This window comes from Lemur catta, chromosome 1 (genome assembly GCF_020740605.2).
Source record: "Lemur catta isolate mLemCat1 chromosome 1, mLemCat1.pri, whole genome shotgun sequence".
NCBI lineage: Eukaryota > Metazoa > Chordata > Mammalia > Primates > Lemuridae > Lemur > Lemur catta.
Window position 1 is genome coordinate 210,271,103 of NC_059128.1, and position 20,379 is coordinate 210,291,481.

General features: G+C 42.7%; 1 protein-coding gene across 1 annotated transcript in view; it reads right to left on the reverse strand.

Moving 5' to 3' along the window:
• LIPH (lipase H) overlaps positions 1 to 20,379 on the reverse strand; it is a 38,758-nt gene that overhangs the window by 15,037 nt on the left and 3,342 nt on the right. The window contains exons 2-4 of the mRNA XM_045539854.1: positions 7,644 to 8,011; positions 6,307 to 6,415; positions 1,333 to 1,434 (exon numbers count right to left, since the gene is read on the reverse strand). Coding sequence (XP_045395810.1) covers positions 1,333 to 1,434; positions 6,307 to 6,415; positions 7,644 to 8,011 — 579 coding nt within the window. The remainder of the gene's footprint in view (positions 1 to 1,332; positions 1,435 to 6,306; positions 6,416 to 7,643; positions 8,012 to 20,379) is intronic.

The window sequence follows — 20,379 nt, forward strand, 5'->3', positions numbered from 1 at the left end:
TTCCTGAATATCTATTTGCATTTGTGTAAAACTTGAATGATTAAGAAACAGCGAAAAATGAATTTTTCCTTAGTAGGTAAAATCTTTAAATATTTTGGATCTGGGATGGTAAATAAATTGGAAACACTTCTAGAAAATGGGGACTGAAAAATATAGACTTAATAACTGCTTATTTTCTTTAACTATGTAACTCCCAAATAATAAGTAAAATGCTTGATTAAAAGATTATATATATACATATATGAATATGTATATAGAGTTCATCATGGTAATAATACTTATATATTGAGAACCTACACATGTCTGTGGACATGATAGCAAGTGTTCTACATTTCTTCTAATTTTCATACTTTTCTTTCTAATTTTCTCTGTAAAGTAGCTATTGGTAAATTCAGATGAAGTAACTTAGATGAAGATACAGAGGGTGGGTGGACTTAAGGAACAAACATGATATCAGTAGAAAGAGCAAAACCTGGAATTTAAATCCATATCCGCCTGACTTCAAAGCTCATGTTCTTTCCTTCAAAATTCACTTTCCAAAAATAAAAAAATAAATTGCTCTATTCCACCAAGCGTTAACGTGTCATTGAGGTACTGCACTTATGTAAGGTAGTACTTTGCAAACTCCACAGTAATGCAGCTGTTTCACAAAGAGACATTTCTTCTTAAGGCAAACAATTCCTGAATCCCTCACCAGAGTGCCACGATAGGTGGTTGTATCACAGAGAGGATGTACTGACCACTCCACCCTATGTCCGAAATCTTCCCCAAGTTCCTACTCCAGCTATTCTCCTGGACATCCGGGTATAAACATCCATCCTTGAAATGAAACTAGCATCCTGGAAGCCCGAGATAGCCAGGAAGATCTACAGAGAACTAGAGAGCTGCAGGTGGGTCAGAGTCAGTCTGTGTGGAGAGACACAACATGTAAACATATCTTTCAGCTTGAGGAAATAATGAGAAAAAAACCAGCAAAACCAGGAAATCATGCATCCAAACCCAGTTGCACATAGGAAAACATTTGCCCACATATTGTGCAAATCGGCCTGTCCTTCAGGGCACAATGATCACTCAAAAAAAAAAAAGGATGTTGGGAAAATCATCCCCACTCCTGCACAAGTTCCTGGGTGCCTGCATTAAACCAGCTTCCTTCGATATTTCTGTGGATTTGGGAACCTGCCTGGTAGGAAAAGTGGGAACCTAAAGGAACTTGATTTGCCCCTACATGATAATCTCCCCGGGGTAGAGGGGCAGAGGGGAGGGAGCCGTGGGGAGGAAGATGCCTTGGGAGTCAGTGGGTGGGGCACTGGCCCACAAGGACAGGAATGTTACCATCGATGTCGGAATGGATGACGTCAACGAATTGTGCATCACTGGGATCCAATCTATCCTGGGGAGGTTTCCCGGTGAATAAAGGGCCCGCAGGGTCGAGACCTGGAAGGAAAACAGAGTCACTTGGCAGCCCCACGCCATGAGTCACCTGCAGCCAGGGCTTTGATCCCTCCGATGAGAATGGCTCACAGGCTGCAGGGCACCCTCAGGTGGGCGAGCACGCACATTCCCATCCTCCTTTGTCAGGACTCCTTTCCTCAGCCCTGCAGCTTGTTCCCACAGTGAGATGGTTACCCAGGCAGTGCCCGAGGGCTGCTTCCAGACTCCATCAGGAGGCAAACCTGCAAAGCTCAACTGCAGGGAATGCACACAAGGGGATCAGAGGGCGGGGTTAAACTGGTTCCTCAGGAGAAAAAGCACCAAAGGATACATAAAAGAGAGAAAAGGCCGGGCTAGGTGGTTCTTACCTGTAATCCCAGCACTTTGGGAGCCCAAGGCAGAAGGATAGCTTGAGGCCAGGAGATGGAGACCAGCCTGGGCGAGACACCCATCCCACCCCAGTTTTTACAAAAAATAAGAAAAATTAGCTGTGCGTGGTGGTGCAGGGCTGTAGTTCCAGTTACTCAAAAGGCTGAGGCAGGAGGATTGCTTGATCCCAGGAGTTCAAGGCTGCAGTGAGCTATGATTACACCACTGCACTCCAGCCTGGGGGACAGAATGCGACCCCGTTTCTAAAAAAAATTTTAAAAAGAGGGCCGGCGCGGTGGCTCCTGCCTGTAATCCTAGCACTCTGGGAGACCGAGGCGGGTGGATCACTCAAGGTCAGGAGTTCGAGACCAGCCTGAGCAAGAGTGAGACCCCCGTCTCTACTAAAAATAGAAAGAAATTATCTGGCCAACTAAAAAAATATATAGAAAAAATTAACCAGGCATGGTGGCGCATGCCTGTAGTCCCAGCTACTCGGGAGGCTGAGGCAGTAGGATCAGCTTAAGCCCAGGAGTTTGAGGTTGCTGTGAGCTAGGCTGACGCCACGGCACTCACTCTAGCCCGGGCAACACAGCGAGACTCTGTCTCAAAAAAAAAAAAAAAAAAAATTTTAAAAAGAGAAAAAAGCATATGTTGTACTTATCTTTATCCTATTTTAGATGATCCAGAAACACTCAGCCCACCCTTCTTGTTATTAATAAAATTACCTAACAGCGTCCACTTTTATTCATATATTCTAGCTCATTTGATCCACGTTGCAAACCTGTGAGGGAGGCAGGGTAGGTACTATTATTCCCATTTTACAGATGAATAGACTGAGGGGTTCAGGGAGATTAAGTGTCTTGACCAGAACATAGCCTCATGATGCAACTACCTCTACTCATTGAGCTCTGGGTTTCACTGCTGAGTTTAGCAAGCTCAGCTGGAAAGGGCGAAACTCACTGGTCAAGCCAGGTGTCAGGCCAGGTAAGGAAGATGAAAATTAAGTGGGTGTCAATCCTCGCAGAATTAACCCACACCATAAATGCCTGAACTGATTTCTCCACCCTGGTCAATGTTAGTTGGGCGTTCCTCACTATGAAACAGCTGGAAAAACAGGAGAGGAGCTCTTAGGATGTTGTAACCACACACACACACACACACACACACACACACACACACACACACACACACACACACACACACACACACACACACACACGAGGCTCAAAAACGATCTGTTTACTAGAGCCCTACCTGGAATGAAGGTTTCAAGGGATATCTCCTTTGAAGTTTTAAATCTATGAATGTCATTTTAAATGACATCTCTCATCCCCTGGTGTTACATATAAAATCTAAGAGATAGCATTTTTGCCTCAACTTCCCTGGTTCTAGCTACAATCTCCTCTTTGCTCCTCTGCCAAGCTCTTTTGCTTCCTTGAGGCATTTCTTTCCCAGTCTCCTTTCTTATCTCTTCCTCTTTTGGACCGCCAGCCTTTCTACTCCCAGCTGATACTAACGTGGGAGGAAATGATCAACATCCAGGCAATGAGTCCACAGGACTTTCTCGACACAACTTGAAAAACTCATTCCCTTGCTGGGGAGCCCTCTCCCTCCTCACACAAGACAGCACCTCTTCCTGTCTAAGAAATTTAACAGTGAGAGCCCGAGTTTACAGCCACCTCCAGATTCATGCAGATAAAACATCTAAACCAGGGGTGGGGCATTGTAGCTCATGCCTGTAATCCCAGTACTTTGGGAGGAACAGTTGGAAGGCTCTCTAGAGGCTTAGAAGTTCGAGACGAGCCTGGGTGACATAGTAGATCCCCATTGCCACAAAAAATTTAGCTGAGGATGGTGGCATTGTAACAGAAGTAAAGGCCTGAAAAAGAACAAAATGTTTTACAATCTGTCTCTTAAACGCCCCCCGCCCCAAATCTTTTTGGGAATTGAAGTCTGGATCCCTGCTGGAGGCCAGTAATCAGAAGGGCAGAGGAATCTTCTTTGTTTCTAGTGTCTTAAAGCACAGGAGATGGCTCCACGGAACAGAGGTCATGAGATCATCTTCCCCAGAGCAGCTGTAGTTGAGCAGCAATAGCTATAGCTGTTGGATGGGTAACAGGCCACATTCCCATCCAACAGTCCAGTGGGCCCACCCATGCAAGGCAAGAGGAGGGGAAATGTTTTCCTCCTCTTGGGAGGTGGGAAGCTGCTCTTGGGGACAGCTGAGATTGACCTTGGGGCTCAGAGATGATAAGAAATCTGGAGAACATGAGGAAATCAGCGGAGACAGAAAATTGAGCTGTGGATCATTGGTTGAGTCTAGGCCGTGGAACAGGGCCACATGGGCCCGGAGAGGAAGTAAGTCTGACGTGGGGCATTTCCATAGTCAGAGACCAGAATACAATGCAGTTCACATTCAAAGTTTTTGAGGGAGCTGGGCATGGTGCCTCACACCTGTAGACCCAGTTTCTTAGAAGGCTGGGATGGGAGAATTGCTTGAGCCCCACCCCATGTCTTAAAAAAAAAAAAATCAAAGTACTTGTGGGAACAAGTTTGTTGGGAGGCTAAGAGGTGACACTGGGGCATATTAATAGATAGAATAAAGCAGTGCCAGCGCTGGAGGGCAGATTTTGCTCCTGTCTTCTCAACCTCTGTGGTCAATGATGTCAGGTTGGTAGCTGGAAATCAGCCATAATAGGAATATTTACACCACGAAAACTAGCAAAATCTGCTGCTGCTGCTTCTCCTCCTCCTCCTCCTCCTTAGTTCTTCTTTTTTTTTTTTAATTAATTTTTTTTTTTTTGAGACAGAGTATCACCCTGTTGCCTGGGCTAGAGTGCCATGGCGTCAGCCTAGCTCACAGCAACCTCAAACTCCTGGGCTTAAGCAATCCTTCTGCCTCAGCCTCCCTAGTACCTGGGACTACAGGCATGTGCCACCATGCCTGGCTAATTTTATCTATATATATTTTATTTGGCCAAATAATTTCTTTCTATTTTTAGTAGAGACGGGGTCTTGCTCTTGCTCAGGCTGGTCTTGAACTCCTGACCTTGAGCGATCCACCCTCCTTGGCCTCCCAGAGTGCTAGGATTACAGGCGTGAGCCACCATGCCCGGCCTTATTCCGTCTTTTTTGAGAGCTGGTCAACTTTCAAGTACACCACTGGGAAAAGTCCCATCCACTAGAAGAGGAACTCCCAACAGGTAGGGGATACAGGCAAATTCAAGCCATCTGTTCTTTCTCTACATGAGGGAAAATAAAAATTTTAAAAAGTAAAAACACATTGCTTTCTAAAACATAATGATAATAAATTTTAAAACATAAAAAGAGTTTTGTTTCCCTAAGAAAACAAGTAAATAAGATGAGGGCAGCGTTGGCCTTTGGGGCAAAAGTGAGAAAAAACCATCCAGGACAAACAATGTGTCCTCAAGTACTAGCGCTAGAGGAGATGCCAGTCAACACTGGGGGTGTGACCCAGAAATGACCTGCACAGAGCTACCTGCCAAGTTTAAGTAGCACATTCAGACTTGTGGTACTAAAAGTTTACCTCCCAAGTGTAGTTGGTTTGAATCATTTACCTCTCCCCTCCACCCCAACCCCTTTTCCTTTTCAGATTCTCTAGATTTGAAACAGCTCTCTGAGGGCTGGGCACAGAGACTCATGTCTGTAATCCCAGCACTTTGAGAGGCCAGGGAAGGAGGATTGCTTGAGCCCAGGAGTTTGAGACAAGCCTGAGCAACATAGCGAGACCTTGTCTCTAAAAAAATAATTAAAAATTAGCCAGGTGTGGCGGTGAGCACCTATATGTAGTCCTAGCTACTCGGAAGGTGGGAGGATCTCTTGAGCCAAGGAATTTGAGGCTCCAGTGAGCCATGAGCTCTCTGGGAAAGGTGAATGGGAGACGCTTTGAGTCTGAAAGAGAGAGCCGCCCTCAGCCCTTCACGTGTATCTGTGGAAAGTTACTAAGCGCTAGGCAAGAGATCCTAGCAAAGGAGCCTTTGTTTGGGGTTTGACAGCAGTGTTTCTGAGTATTTTCATTTAGTGTTGGCCTGAAAGCTGATATTTAGTGAGTAAGCCCCAGCCATCAAAATTCCCATTTCATTTTCTTACCATGAGACTGCAGCCATGCTTGGGGACTGAAGTGTATCAGGTCTGTAGCTCAAGCTATCCTGGATTCCATGAAAGGAAGGAGGCTGTCTGTTTTGGGCACACAGACCAAATCTCCATGGGACATAGCTATTTTTCTATCCATAAGAGAAATAAAGACCCCACCAATCTTTCCTATGGCATATACAATTTACAAAGTGCTTTACTTATATTTTATTAAATAATAACCTGAGGTCAATGTTATTATGGTCTCCCTTTTGCACAAGAGGATCCACACTCAGAGAGGTTAAGTAATTGGAAGAGCTGGCTCCGAACCCAAAGAGTTGGATTGCCCGAATAATGCTCCCCCATGAACACCCTGCCCAGGCCGCTGCCCCGTGCCTATTCACAGGAGCTTACCTGTAATTCTCCCCAGCTGCCCATCGTACATCTCTCCAACAAATCCGGATATGTGGGCTCCTAGACTTACTCCAATCATGTAAATGTTGTCAAGAGAAGCCCCTTTTGCCTGGAATTTCAAGAGGTCCATCATTATAAACTGTAAAGGGCCAAGGAGTTGACAACATTTGCAGAAATTTCCTAGCTGTTGACTTTGGAGAAATATTTCTAAGCATCTATTCTCTCACTTAAATGTCACAATGCCCCTGCAAAGTAAATACTTCTTTTTTTTCTTTTTTTTTTTGGAAGGCAGGGAAGATTTTATTCAAGAAGAACTATTGCAATAGGGTTCTGTAGTAGAGGAGAGAGATTCGGTTCATTCTCTAAATACTATTCTTTGGATCATACAGATAAGGAAACTGAGGCCCAGAATTGAAGTCATCTGCTCCCGGTCAGGTAGTTGGGGAGGGAGAAGAGCAGGATTCAAACCAGTCTGTCTAAGTCCAGACCTTTCCAGACTGGGGAGAGGGGCAACAATATATTTTGATGGACTCCCTTAACTTTATACTGGCTCAGTTAACATAATCATGATGCAGGGAGAAGGAAAGGAGGAAAGAGCGGACAGAGAGTGGACCACACTGTCCATAGGCTTCTGGGATGGCTTGTCATTAGTCAGTTTAATATTTACTTTCCTGGGGCCATGGCTTAGATAGGAAGCTCCTGTAAATCATGTCATCCTTGGCCACAAGGGTCACCAGGCCTGACTCCCTCTGAAATTGTCCTGATTTCATGTCACTTTTGTTGTTGTTACAAGGGGCATCTCATGAGATAGATCACTAAATAAAATTTAAAGCTTAACCTTTGCAAGTCTTCTAAAAACATCAATCATCTCATCAGACCGTGTGTCTCATTCAGTTTTGGTTTTGGATAACCTGGTCACTAAACTTTTGGCAGTCTTAGCAAAAGGAACAACTAGAGAAGTTGAGGAGGTTCTTAGGAGTTTAAACAAGGAAACTCCTAGACAGAACCTTCCCTGCCCATAAGATACCTTTATATGAATTAGAAAAAGATATCCCTTCCTCAGTATACTTTGTCATCATCTGTTGGAAAATTATCATCATAAATATATAAATCTACAATGTCTACAATGACGGTGATGCTCCCTTAGATGGCTGCCCTTATAGTGCACAACCTGTGCAATCATACCTCACATGCAGTCTCTACCCCCACCTTCCCTGGGGCTTATTCATATTTGTGAAATAGTCACCCTGTTCACTGCAGATATCTTTTGGCTTTAAACCTGCAAATGATGGGCCAGTTTCAATTTGGCCCTGAATTATCTAAGAGAATTCTCTTACCAACATCTGGTCGATAAATTCCTTCAAGACTACGGCTACTTTTTTGGTCTTGCTAGCTGCATGGTTGTATATTATAGTTGTAGCTCCTCGATTCCAATCAACGACAACCACGTTCATGTCTTCTACAAAGAGCAAACCGTCTACTAAGTCCCCTATCCAAACTGGAGGGGAGCCTGTTGGCCTAAATCCATGGACAATGAAGGCAGTTTTCTTGGTCACATTCAAGTTCCCCAAAGCTGTGGAGTTCACGGCTTGTGCGCAGGTCAGGTTTTTCCTTGTGTACAGCATCAACTTCACGTTTAGTCCCGTACCAATCACTGCACTGTGAAAGCTCAGTCTGGTGAATGAAGGACATGTTTCATCTGTGTCTGAAAGTAAAAATTAGATGACATCATGACAGTTCTTTCCTGGGATGAGCATCTAGCAAGAGGGCTGTCCCACATTTGCCAGAGTTCTTCTTACATTCCTTATAGCACCTGGCAAGGGGCTGAACCTAGCTGAATGAAGGTGCAAAGTCATACTCCACTCAGAATTCATGAGTAAGTGCCCCCTAGTTTCACCAGGAAAGCCATTCTTCCAAATCCCACCCTCTTTCAACGTCTAACCCAAAAGTCCCCTCATTGACGCCTTCTCCAGCCCTCCCCGCCATAAGCACTGTCCTCCACCCCAGGACTCCCAAAACTCCTTTATGTACCTTGTGGACAGCACAGTGAAAACACACTGTCAGGGGTGTGAGTATTTATTTGTTTATTTATTTGTTTTGGAAATTAGGCTGTTATCTTTTTCTCTCCTGATATCTCAGAAGACCAGGTAACACAACTCATTTTCAGTTTGGTGAGCATGGGTGACCCCATTTTGATTTTTAGTTTGATCTGTCAGGGCCTACTGCAGGAATTTAGTATAAAACAATGGCCCCCTATGATTTTTGTTTAACCCTTGGCTATTCCAAGGTTTTTCAATCTTTATGTTTCCTTTTGTGGGTCTCCATGTTAATATGACTTGTGTTACCAGGCTAACTACACAAATGGATATCTTTTTAAATCAGGTCATTTGACAGTGAAATGTCACCATTATGGGCCGGGCACAGTGGCTCACATCTGTAATCCTAGCACTCTGGGAGGCCGAGATGGGAGGATCGCTCGAGGAGGTCAGGAGTTCAAGACCAGCCTGAGCAAGAGCAAGACCCCGTCTCTACTAAAAATAGAAACTAGCTGGACAACTAAAAATATATAGAAAAAAATTAGCCGAGCATGGTGGCGCATGCCTGTAGTCCCAGCTACTTGGGAGGCTGAGGCAGAAGGATCGCTTGAGCCCAGGAGTTTGAGGTTGCTGTGAGCTGGGCTGACGCCACGGCACTCTAGCCCAGGCAACAGAGTAAGACTCTGTCTCCAAAAAAAAAAAAAAAAAAAATTACCATTATGCCCTAAAAAAAGACTGTGACCAATTGGACTCAAAAACTGTTGAATTATCTTTATTGCCTGAACTTTGAATTATTTGATTTCGAGCACTCTGGGAGGTCAAAGCCGGAGGATCGCTTGAGATCAGGAGTTTGAGGTTGCTGTGAGCCAGGCTGATGCCACAGCACTCTAGCCGGGCAACAGAGGAGCAAGACTCTGTCTCAAAAAAAAAAATTATTTGAGTTTGATCAGTTTATTTTGTAGAGACTATTATAAAGAAGTGTACTTCAGTTTCTTGGTAATTTTTTTTTTTTTTTTTTGAGACAGAGTCTCACTCTGTTGCCCGGGCTAGAGTGAGTGCCGTGGCGTCAGCCTAGCTCACAGCAACCTCAGACTCCTGGGCTCAGGCAATCCTCCTGCCTCAGCCTCCCAAGTAGCTGGGACTACAGGCATGCGCCACCATGCCCGGCTAATTTTTCTATACATATTTTTAGCTGTCCGTATAATTTCTTTCTATGTTTAGTAGAGACGAAGTCTCGCTCTTGCTCAGGCTGGTCTCGAACTCCTGAGCTCAAACGATCCACCCGCCTCGGCCTCCCAGAGTGCTAGGATTACAGGCGTGAGCCACTGCGACTGGCCAGTTTCTTGGTAATTTTTAAATCCAGGAATCACAATTACAGAATATAATTTTACTGTTTTTTTCCACACGATATTGTGTTTTTAAAAAATACTTTAAGACAGATTCTCACTCTGTCCAGGGTGGTCTCCTGGGCTCAAGCAATCCTCCTTTCTCAGCCTCCCCAGTGGCTGGGACTACAAGCACGCCCGACTGCCTGGAAGGCTCTGTAGGGCGGCCGGCAGGGTAGAAAGCAAGGAAATCCAGGTCAGAGCTGACAAGAGAGCAGCAGGTGGGGCCAGCAGTCTGTCTGGAGGAAGGACAGTTAACAAATCCTAAATGGAAACAAGTTTCTCTTAAGATGCCTTCCTCAAACAGTGTATAATTTTAGTTTTTAGAAAATTTGTAAAGACAGTACAGAGAATTTCTGTATATACTTCAGTTTCCTGTAATGTTAACATCCTTCATGACTAAATTACTGTTACCTAAACTGCAGACTTTATTTGAATTTCACCAGTTTTCCTACTCATATTCTTTTTCTCTTCTAGAATCACATTGCTTTTAGTTATGTATTTTTATTTTCCTTTGGTTTACAGCAGTGTCTCAGTCTGTCCTTGTTTCTCACGGGCACGATGTTACCGAAAGCTTGGCACCTGTCCTCGAGGCTGCATCAGAAGAGCCAGCACAAGTGGTTTGAGAAGGAAAGAGGAGTTTACTAATTTGCCGGCAAATGAGGAGGTTGGCAGACTCCTCTCTCAAAGTACCAATGTCCTATTATGAGTATTTATGTACGTATGTCCATCCTACTAGACCACAATCTCCTTGAAATGGAGTCTCAAAACCTGTGTATCCCTCACAGTACCCAGCACAGGGTGGAGGACTCAGTAACTCCTCTGCAGCAACAAATAATCCCCAGCCCCAAGCTGGAGATGACCCTTTAGCACACTCAGGAGGAGGCAAGGTGCTCCAGGTGGCCATTCTTTGTGGAGGGAACAGGAAGGTAAGACTGTTAACCTTCAATGGGCCAACAGAAGAGTGCCCTGGGAAACATCTTTTCTGATTTCCTCCAATAGAAATTTAGGAAGCATTTGCTCTGAGCCCCTATTCTCAATGAATCTACATTCGCACACCCAGGAATTGTTCTTCCTTCACTCTGAGCCTTTATCCTGGGTCGCTGCCCATCCTTAATAATCTGGGTCCATTCACATACGCATTTATATGAAACTTCTTGCAAAAGCTCTGGTACCCAGGAGTGAAGTTCCAAAGTAAAACAAGCAAAAAAAACCCAAACAGAAGGTTAAAAGTTAAAGAGGCTTTGAAATCTCTCATCTTAGAAAAGAGGTAGTTAATAATGAGCCCCAAATCATACATTTCTCCTTTACTCTATCAAGTAGCATGTGCAGTGAGTCGTGTTCACAATATAAAGATTTGCTCCATCTGTTGGCCTCTTTCATTTCCTCTTCCTGTAGCTTACGTGCTCCTGGGAACATGGACTTGTCTGGTTGCTTGTAGAGTAAGTCCCAGAGCAAATAATTGACTGTTTAATTAGTCATTTTATTGAGCAGGAGGTGTCACAGGGTAGGGCTGAGCCTCTCGGTCTCAGCCATCACTAAAGCTGGGTCTTGTTCCTGGTTGTGCGACTGACTCACCAGGTGGCCAGGGGAGATTATGTCACCTTTCACTTGCCACCTATCTGCCCAAAAGAGGAATGCTGCAGAGATTAATTCTGAATGAGATCATACTCGAGAAGAGAGATCTCCCTTTCCCAAGAAGAGGACTATTTAATTGCTATGTCTGTTCATTTTGAGCCAACGAGCAATATTAGGCCCAGTGTGCCGCCCGTCACATATCTGAGTCCTTGGAAGGCTCAGGGAGGGGTTGTGAAGTTTTAGGCCAGTGCTAGTTTTCAGAAGCAACTGGCAACTTTGCCATGTATGCGATGGTTCAACCAACCTCCTTCACTTGCTAATTCTTCACTAGAAGCCCTTAAAATTGATGGTTATTGACAGGCAAGAAGGGCAAAACAAATGGATTTTTATTTTTCATTTGATAGAGCCCTTCTGACTTCACATAATTTTTACATGTCTTTGCTCTTTTGGTAATAGCATTGTGCCCTGCAGAAGTCCATTGTAAATACTGGTGAAAAACAGATTTCCTTGTTCCTCTCTGTCAGTACTAAATACCATAAAGGCTTTATATATATTATCTCTCATGCTCAGAGAGTATGTGCAATTCACTCAAAAAGAGTTTACTGTATCCTAAGTTCTACGTAAGGTGGCATTTTAGAGGGAGAGTAAGGCATTAATAACATAAAATACACAAATAAGTATGAAATCATTATCTGTGATATGTGGCATGTAAAATGAGAATTTAAATGGGAGCTTGGCTTGGTCTGGGGATCTAGGGTCTTTTTTCCTTCTTACATCATCTAGAAATAATGTCTCTAAATTCAAACAGTGGGAGATTCTTTTTAAATAATAATAATAAAAGTATAATAACATCAAAGTATAATGACAGCACAGTTAGGCAAATGAAAGTTTCCCAAAGTATTAAGCTTTATTTTCATAGATTTTTCCTTTTATTACTTCGACTATGTTCCTGGTGTTATATCTTATTTCATTTTGATGTGCCCCTTTTGCCTTGAATTCCACCAAATATTTTTGCCATAACTCAGCTTTCATTTTGTCAGCATTTGCCTAGCATGTCTTTATCTATTCTTTTTACCTTATGAATCCCTTTGTTTTTAAAGGATCTTATGCATAACATCAAGTTGGGTTTTATTTTATGACCCATTCTGAGAGCCTTTAAGAAAGATAGGTGAGTTTATCTCATTAACACATATTGGCATAATAGATACACTTGGTGTGGTGGCCATGGAAGTACCTCACTAAGCTCTGCCTTCCAGAATGTCTTCGGAGCAGTGGCTCACACCTGTAATCCCAACACTTGAGGGGGCGGAGGCAGGAAGATCACATGAGGCCAGGAGTTTGAGAACAGCCTCAGCAATATAGTGAGACCCCATCTCCACGAAAAATAAAAAAATATGCTGAGCATGGCGGTGCATGCTTGTAGTCCCAGTTCCTGGGGAGGCTGAAGCAGGAAGATCACTTGAGCCCAGGAGTTTGTGGTTGTAGTGAGCTGTAATGACGCCACTGTACTCCAGCCCAAATATCAGAGTGAGACCCTGTCTCAAAAAACAAAAAAAAAAAGACAGCCTTCTGCAGGGAGTACAGCTGAGTTGACTGGTGGCCTCCAGCTGCCCCAAGAGTATAAACCCTGAAGGCATGGCTCCCCCAGGCTGCTCCCAGCCAGTGACTGAGCACTGCAGGGTTACTAGAACCGGGCCAGGCAGGCCAATCCTGCCCCATGTGGGATTCCTTTAACCAGCCACTTTAGCTCAGGGACTCCCCACCAGTCTGGCTGAAATACTCTGGGAACTGTGCTGGGGTCTGAGCCTTCTCCTACCTGATCCTCCCTTTCCCCTCTCCTTTCTTAGGTGCCAGACCTGCCTCATGGAGCCAAGGCTCTCCCTGCCTGCTCCTGCTTCCACCCCCTTTAGCCTTCACTGGCATTCCCGCGAGCAGATCTCTGCCACTTCCAATCCCATCCCGGTGTCTGCTTCTCAGAGGATTCGAACGGACACAGTTGGATTTAACACTGTAATGCTGCATTTTCTGGTTTTAGTGCCTTCTAGGTTCCCTATCTTTTGCTGTATGGATTGTCCTCTTTTTTTTTTTTTTTAGGGTTTTTTAAATTTATGTATTTTTTCTCCTATTGGGAACTTTATAGCCTATAACCTGTTTTAAGTCTTCTGGTGTTTATCTTTATCTATATAGGTATTTTTTGAGAAAGGGTCTCCCTCTGTTGCCCAGGCCACAGTGCAGTGGCCTCATCATAGCTCACTGCATCCTCAAACTCCTAAGCTCAAGCAATCCTCCCTCCTCAGCCTCCCAAGTAGCTGGGACTATAGATGCACACCACCATGCCTGGCTAATTTTTCCTTTTTTTGGTAGAGACAGGGGTCTTGCTATGTTGCCCAGGCTGGTCTCAAATTCCTGGCCTCAAGTGATTCTCCCACCTCAGCCTACCAAAGTGCTGGAGTTACAGGCATGAGCCACCATACCTGACTACCTTTATAACTTTACATGAAATATTTCTCCCACCTCGGCCTACCAAAATGCTGGAATTACAGGCATGGTGATACCTGACTACCTTTATAACTTTACATGAAATATTTAAAATTCTATTTCATGGGATGTGAATGTGTGGACTGTATGCCAGGAGTAGGCTACAGGCAGAACTGCTCCATGCTTAAGTCTATTTATTCAGACTTAAATTATTCACCAATGTACAACCCCTGGCAAGGATTTGGGGGCATCTAAAAACTGTATTTCAGACTGTTGTGGAGCGTGTTGCTCCTTTCTGCCACGTGTTCTGCTGCTTGTCTTTGTCAGAACAGTTCTTTCCTGACTCTGCTCTAGTCCTTGCTTTAGTTCCTTGAGACAGTATCTAATGATACTCTGTTATAAGTGATGAGGACATTACCATACTTAATACTTCTCCCCACTAACTGGATTTCTACCTCTTGATTTTTATTAGTTACAAAATTTTTAGCTGATCTGGTGATTTCTTTTATAGTTTAAAAATAAATATTGAAGTCTCTATGTATTGATGTATCAATTACAGAGAGTTCCTGTTCTATGTACTAAATTTGTTCTATTTACTCATTCTCTGCCAAGAAAAGTGAGAAAGTTAATACAACTGTATTGCCTCTCAAATCCTCCCTGAGCCCCCCTTCCTTCAGAACATACACATACACTCACACAAATATACATATTTTTCCCATTGTCGAAGTATAATCAATCCTCATTATTTGCGGCTTGCATACTTGTGAACTTATTTGTAACCCCAAAGTCAGTAATTTTTTTTTTTTTTTGAGACAGTCTCGCTCTGTTGACCGAGCTAGAGTGCTGTGACGTCAGCCTAGCTCACAGCAACCTCAAACTCCTGGGCTCGAGTGATCCTCCTGCCTCAGCCTCCCGAGTAGCTGGGACTACAGGCATGCGCCACCATGCCTGGCTAATTTTTTTTCTATATACTTTTAGTTGTCCAGCTAGTTTCTTTCTATTTTTAGTAGAGATGGGAGTCTCACTCTTGCTCAGGCTAGCCTCGAACTCCTGAGGTCAAACGATCCACCCGCCTTGGCCTCCTGGAGTGCTAGGATTACAGGCGTGAGCCACCGTGCCTGGCCCCCAAAGTCAGTATTTGAGGTGCTTTTTTGGTCATTCATGAACATGTGGCAAAGAATTTGAGTCACCTGACATGCACACTCTCGGTTGAGATCAAGCAAAGCAACACTCTGCCTCCTTGTTTGTTTCAGCTCTCATACTCCACACAAATGTCCTTGTCCTTTTCATGGTCACTTAGTGATGGTCATTTAGTGCCACATTATCTGCTTCTGCTGCTTTCTCTTGATTATTTCACTGCTTAAAATGTTGCCAAGCATAGTGCTGAGGTTCTGTCTAGTGTTCCTAAGCGTAAGAAGGCTGACATGTGCCTTGTGGAGATAATGCATGTGTTGGGTAAGCTTTGTTTAGGCATGAGGTATAGCGCTGTTGGCCGTAAGTCCAATGTTATTGAAGCAACAATTTATATTAAATAAGGTATCTTTAAACAAAAACACACAGAAGGTTATGTATTGATTGCTTGACAAAAATATTGTGACCAGAGGCTTACAGAAACCTAACCTTATATTTCCCCTAGGAGCAATAGTTCAGTATTTGCTAATTTAGTGTTTGAGGCCACTCTATAGAGCATAACTGCCATGGATAATGAGAATGGGCTGTATATAAAAGTCATCTTTTGAAATCATATTTACCCAGTTATGTAGTTTTAGCTCTATAAAGTTCATGTTCATCGCTCATAACTATGAGTTCTTTTTTTCCTAGGCTTCTGTCTTCACCCCTAAGTGACTGCCTTTTGCTGTCTTTAAGGAGGGCTGATGGTTAACATAATTCCTAAGTTCATTCATATCTGGAAATGAAATCCTTAGCCTAAAGGATGACCTACCTTTGAACGACATTCTTTCCTTCAGGAATTAGCAATATTATTCTATTTTCTTCTTGTACTGAATTCCACTCTAGAGCATTTCCCCTCTTATATGTTACTTGCTTTTTTCCTACCACAAGCCTGAGACATTATTTCCTTATTCTAGAATAACTTCCCTCACTAGCGTAGAAGCTCCAGGCTAATTGATCATTTTTTCTGTTTTATCCATTATATTCCCAGTGCCAAGAAACAGGGCCTGGTTCAGAGTTGTCATCAATAAATGTTACCTGAATGAATGAATATCAACTTATTATTCAGCCATTCAGAATGATCCATATGAATACCACAAAGAATATATGATGCAACATTTATAAAATAAATGGAATATGAAATGGCACATGCACTATGGTTAAAACTGTGTTAAAATATGTCCACAGGTGACAAGACCTGGAAAATAATATGCAAACAAAAATGAGTTACGCATTTCACTTCTGATGGTCATTGTTTAAAATTTCCCCCCACAATTAATCACATTTTAAAAAGAAAACATTAAATTTATCTTATCTTGAGCCATGTTACAAATAAGTTTAAGATCGTTGGCCAGGCGCGGTGGCTCATACCTGTAATCCTAGTACTCTGGGAGGCCGAGGCGGGTGGATCCTTTGAGCTCAGGAGTTTGAGACCAGCCTGAGCAAGAGCGAGACCCCGTCTCTACTAAAAATAGAAAGAAATTATCTGGCCAACTAAAAATATATATAGAAAAAATTAGCCAGGCATGGTGGCGCATGCCTGTGTTCCCAGCTACTCGAGAGGCTAAGGAAGGAGGATTGCTTGAGCCCAGGAGTTTGAGGTTGCTGTGAGCTAGGCTGATGCCACGGCACTCACTCTAGCCTGGGCAACAAAGAGAGACTCTGTCTCAAAGAAAAAAAAAAAAAGATCCTTGAAGGCAGGTATGGTGTTGTTCTTTTGTCCAGTATTGTGTCCCCAGCCTCTAGCACAGAAATCTGGGGTCTTTTTGTTAGACCCCAAATTCTCAGGCAATTTTGAGAGCGTACAAAACACTAGATATTTGTGAACAGCAAATTTGTTAAAGGTCTTCACTCATATAAATATAGTTCTTTTTTTTTTTTTTTGAGACAGAGTCTCACTTTGTTGCCTGGGCTAGAGTGAGTGCCGTGGCGTCAGCCTAGCTCACAGTAACCTCAAACTCCTGGGCTCAAGCAATCTTCCTGCCTCAGCCTCCCGAGTAGCTGGGACTACAGGCATGCACCACCATGCCCGGCTAATTTTTTCTATATATATTTTAGTTGGCCAGATAATTTCTTTCTATTTTTAGTAGAGATGGGGTCTCGCTCTTGCTCAGGCTGGAAGTTCTTAAAGTTCTAATTTGTGTGGGTATTTCTAAAGTGATCTATTACTTGTATGCCTTCAGAAAGCAAACTTCTTTTGGGTTATTTCCTTCTGTTACAAAGTCAAAGTTGCTCAGAGGAGGTGTTAACAGAGTATAACCAATTAACCGCAAAACATGTTAAACTGGTTTTGAAAGCTTAACCTCTTCTATTAGAGTTTATCTGAAACAGGAGAAATTTTGCCTGTCCTTTTCAGACTATGAAATTCAATTACTCTGAAATGCCATTTCCTGTTGACAACTGGAAAATTACAACTGGATGGTTGATGTCTCCAACATTCTTTGATGAAGAATTCAACTTCTATTTAGAGCAGGCATGATTATCATTTATTGCCTTTCCCCTCTTAAATTAAAAGAAACATATCCAAGTAGGATGTCAGGGCAATCTGGCTATAACTTCTTCAGCAACAGCGTATTTGTGCCTGAGACATTTTGTGGTAATCTAATGCACGGCTGCCCGCAGGCCAGATCTGGCCGTGCCCATTTATACACTGTCCACGGCTGCTTTCCTGCTGTAACGGCAGACTTGAGAGATTACAATGATGGCCTATAAAGCTGAAAATATTTACTATCTGGCTCTTTACAGGAAGTGTTTGCCAACCCTGGTCTCACATCTTAAACAAAACTACAACACAAATTTAGAAAGAGCATGAGTTGTGGAGGCAGACCTAGGTTTCAGGTGCAACTCCACTGCCTACTTACTAGCTGTGTGACCTCTGGTCATTAACTGCGTAACCTCTCTGGGCCTCAGTTTTGCAATTGTACAATATTCCTAATAATGTTGATCTGTTAGGCGGTGCTATTCAGAGCCATACTGAATCTGAAGCAGAAGAAAAAACGTGCACCCCTTTATATACCTATCAAAATATATCCTCCCATATTTTGAAACAAGTAGGAAAAGTTCACAAAAGCTTTACAAACAAAGAACATGGCTATATAGTAAAGCCCGTGTTATTCAATCTGTTCACACACCATTGTCAACCCTCATTAACTGGCTAGCAAGGCAGGGAAGAGGACATGGGCCCAGGAACAAGGAAAAGCCAGCAGAGTAGAAAGGAGAACGCAGGGTTGTAAAATAAACAGTAGCCTATCTTTACAGAAAATGTTGGTATTTTCTTCATTATAGATTTATTGCAATGATTTTGATTTTTTAAAATGTTGCATTAAAATATTCACCTTGACAACTGAGTTTCAGTGCCCCTCACCCCCCTTAAATTTTGCACCTGGTGAGTGCCTCGCTCACCTCACCTTAATCCTGGCCCTGCTGTCAGGATTGCTGTGAGAATTAGACTTAATGTCTTTGAGATACCTAGAGCACTACCTGGCACATAGTAGATGCCAGAAAATTGGTAATTGTTGATGATGTTGATAATAAATTGGGATAATAGTATTTACCTCACAGGGTTGTTATGAAGACTAAATAAAGTAATACAAATTGCCTAGCATGGAATTTGATATATAATAGGTGTTCAACAAATATTAATTCCTTTCCTTCTATCATTTTAGTTTCCTTGATTCAGCTAAGGATACATAAAGCTGTATAGCCAATGTTCAAGTGACAATGCATCTCCCTGGCCAGAGACTAAGGGTTAGAGACCTGGGTTTGGTCCTGGCTCTATTACTAACAAGATTGAAAAAACGAACCATTTTTCTTGTACTAAAATGAGAGGTTGGTTCCTCATTCCCTAGATTTAGCCAATCTCTAGCATTCCTTCTGGACAAAAAATTTTAAGATCTACGAGCTAGCTGAATTGAAAGGACAAGAGGCATCTACTCAGGAAAACAAATTTGCAGGGCAATCTTACTAATCCAAGGCAACAACCCACACCTAAAAAAATAAATACAGCAAGAAATTAAAAATATTTTGGTCTGAAGAGCTTGGCAAAAAAAAAAAAAATTTAATTAAAAGATCTGAAAACAACCCTAGTTTACTCTTGTAATTAGAATGCTGATCAGATAGATGTTTTGTCACCTTTATGTCAAGCACTTTTTTTGGCTAACAAATTAATTAATAAACACGGTTCCACATGCTACAACAATAATGAATCTTGAAAGCACTGTAAGTGAAAGAAGTCTGTCACAAAAGATTGCATATTATATGATTCCATTCTTATGAAATGTCCATAATAGGGAAATCTACAGAGACAGAAAGTAGTTTAGTGGTTGCTTAGGGATTGGGAGGAGGGTGCTGGGGGGAAACAGGAAATGTGGTAGGATAGCTAAAGGGTACTGGGTTCCTTTGGAGGTTATGACAATGTTCTAAAATTGACTGGTGGTGATTGTGCATATCTGTGAATATATTAAAAACCACTGAATTGTACGCTTTATGGGTGGATCATATGGTATGTGAATTACATCTCTTCAATAAAGCTATTAAAAATGGTTCTATAATTAATTTCACAATTTTATGGAAAGACCAGAATGAAAATATGGAAAGTCGGCCAGGCGCGGTGGCTCACGCCTGTAATCCTAGCACTCTGGGAGGCTGAGGCGGGCGGATTGTTTGAGCTCAGGAGTTCGAGACCAGCCTGAGCAAGAGCGAGACCCCGTCTCTACTAAAAATAGAAAGAAAATTATATTATTTTGAGTTTGGGGTTCTAAGGCATGCTCAAGCTATCACCCCCAAACATGACACAGATGCGTATTAACGTCTTTAGAACAGCGGTCCATGGTCAGGTTTACTGACTCCATGCTGCCTTAAAATATTTACTGAGATGCAGATCAACATTGACAGATATATTTTCAAGTATCCTGGGCCATAGATGTTAGTCAGTATCTGGGATACAAGCTCATCCTGAGTTGATACAGCCAGAATGTTTCCTGTAACTCATGCTTGAGAACACTTTTATGCTTGTCTGAAAACACTGACGGAATTTGCAAAAGTCCAGGAAATAAAAATCTAAAGAGATTTTAAATTATAGGCCAGAAACTTTGCCTTGGAGGTATTAGAAACGAGTTGGATACCTATTTTTTAAGAGAGGTAGAAGGGTCCAGGTGTGGTGGCTCATGCTTGTAATTCCAGCACTTTGGGAGGCTAAGGGGGGAGGATCCCTTGAGCCCAGGCAATGGAGACCAGTCTGGGCAACAAAGCAAGACTCTCTCTTTACAAAAAAATCTAAAATATTAGCTGGGATGCTCCTCTGGTCGGAGTATGAAAGAAGAAATAAAAGAAATAAAAATAAAATAAAATAACAAAAAATAAATAAAATAAAATAAAATAAAATAAAATATTAGCTGGGTGTGTTGGCAGGCAACTGTAGTCCCAGC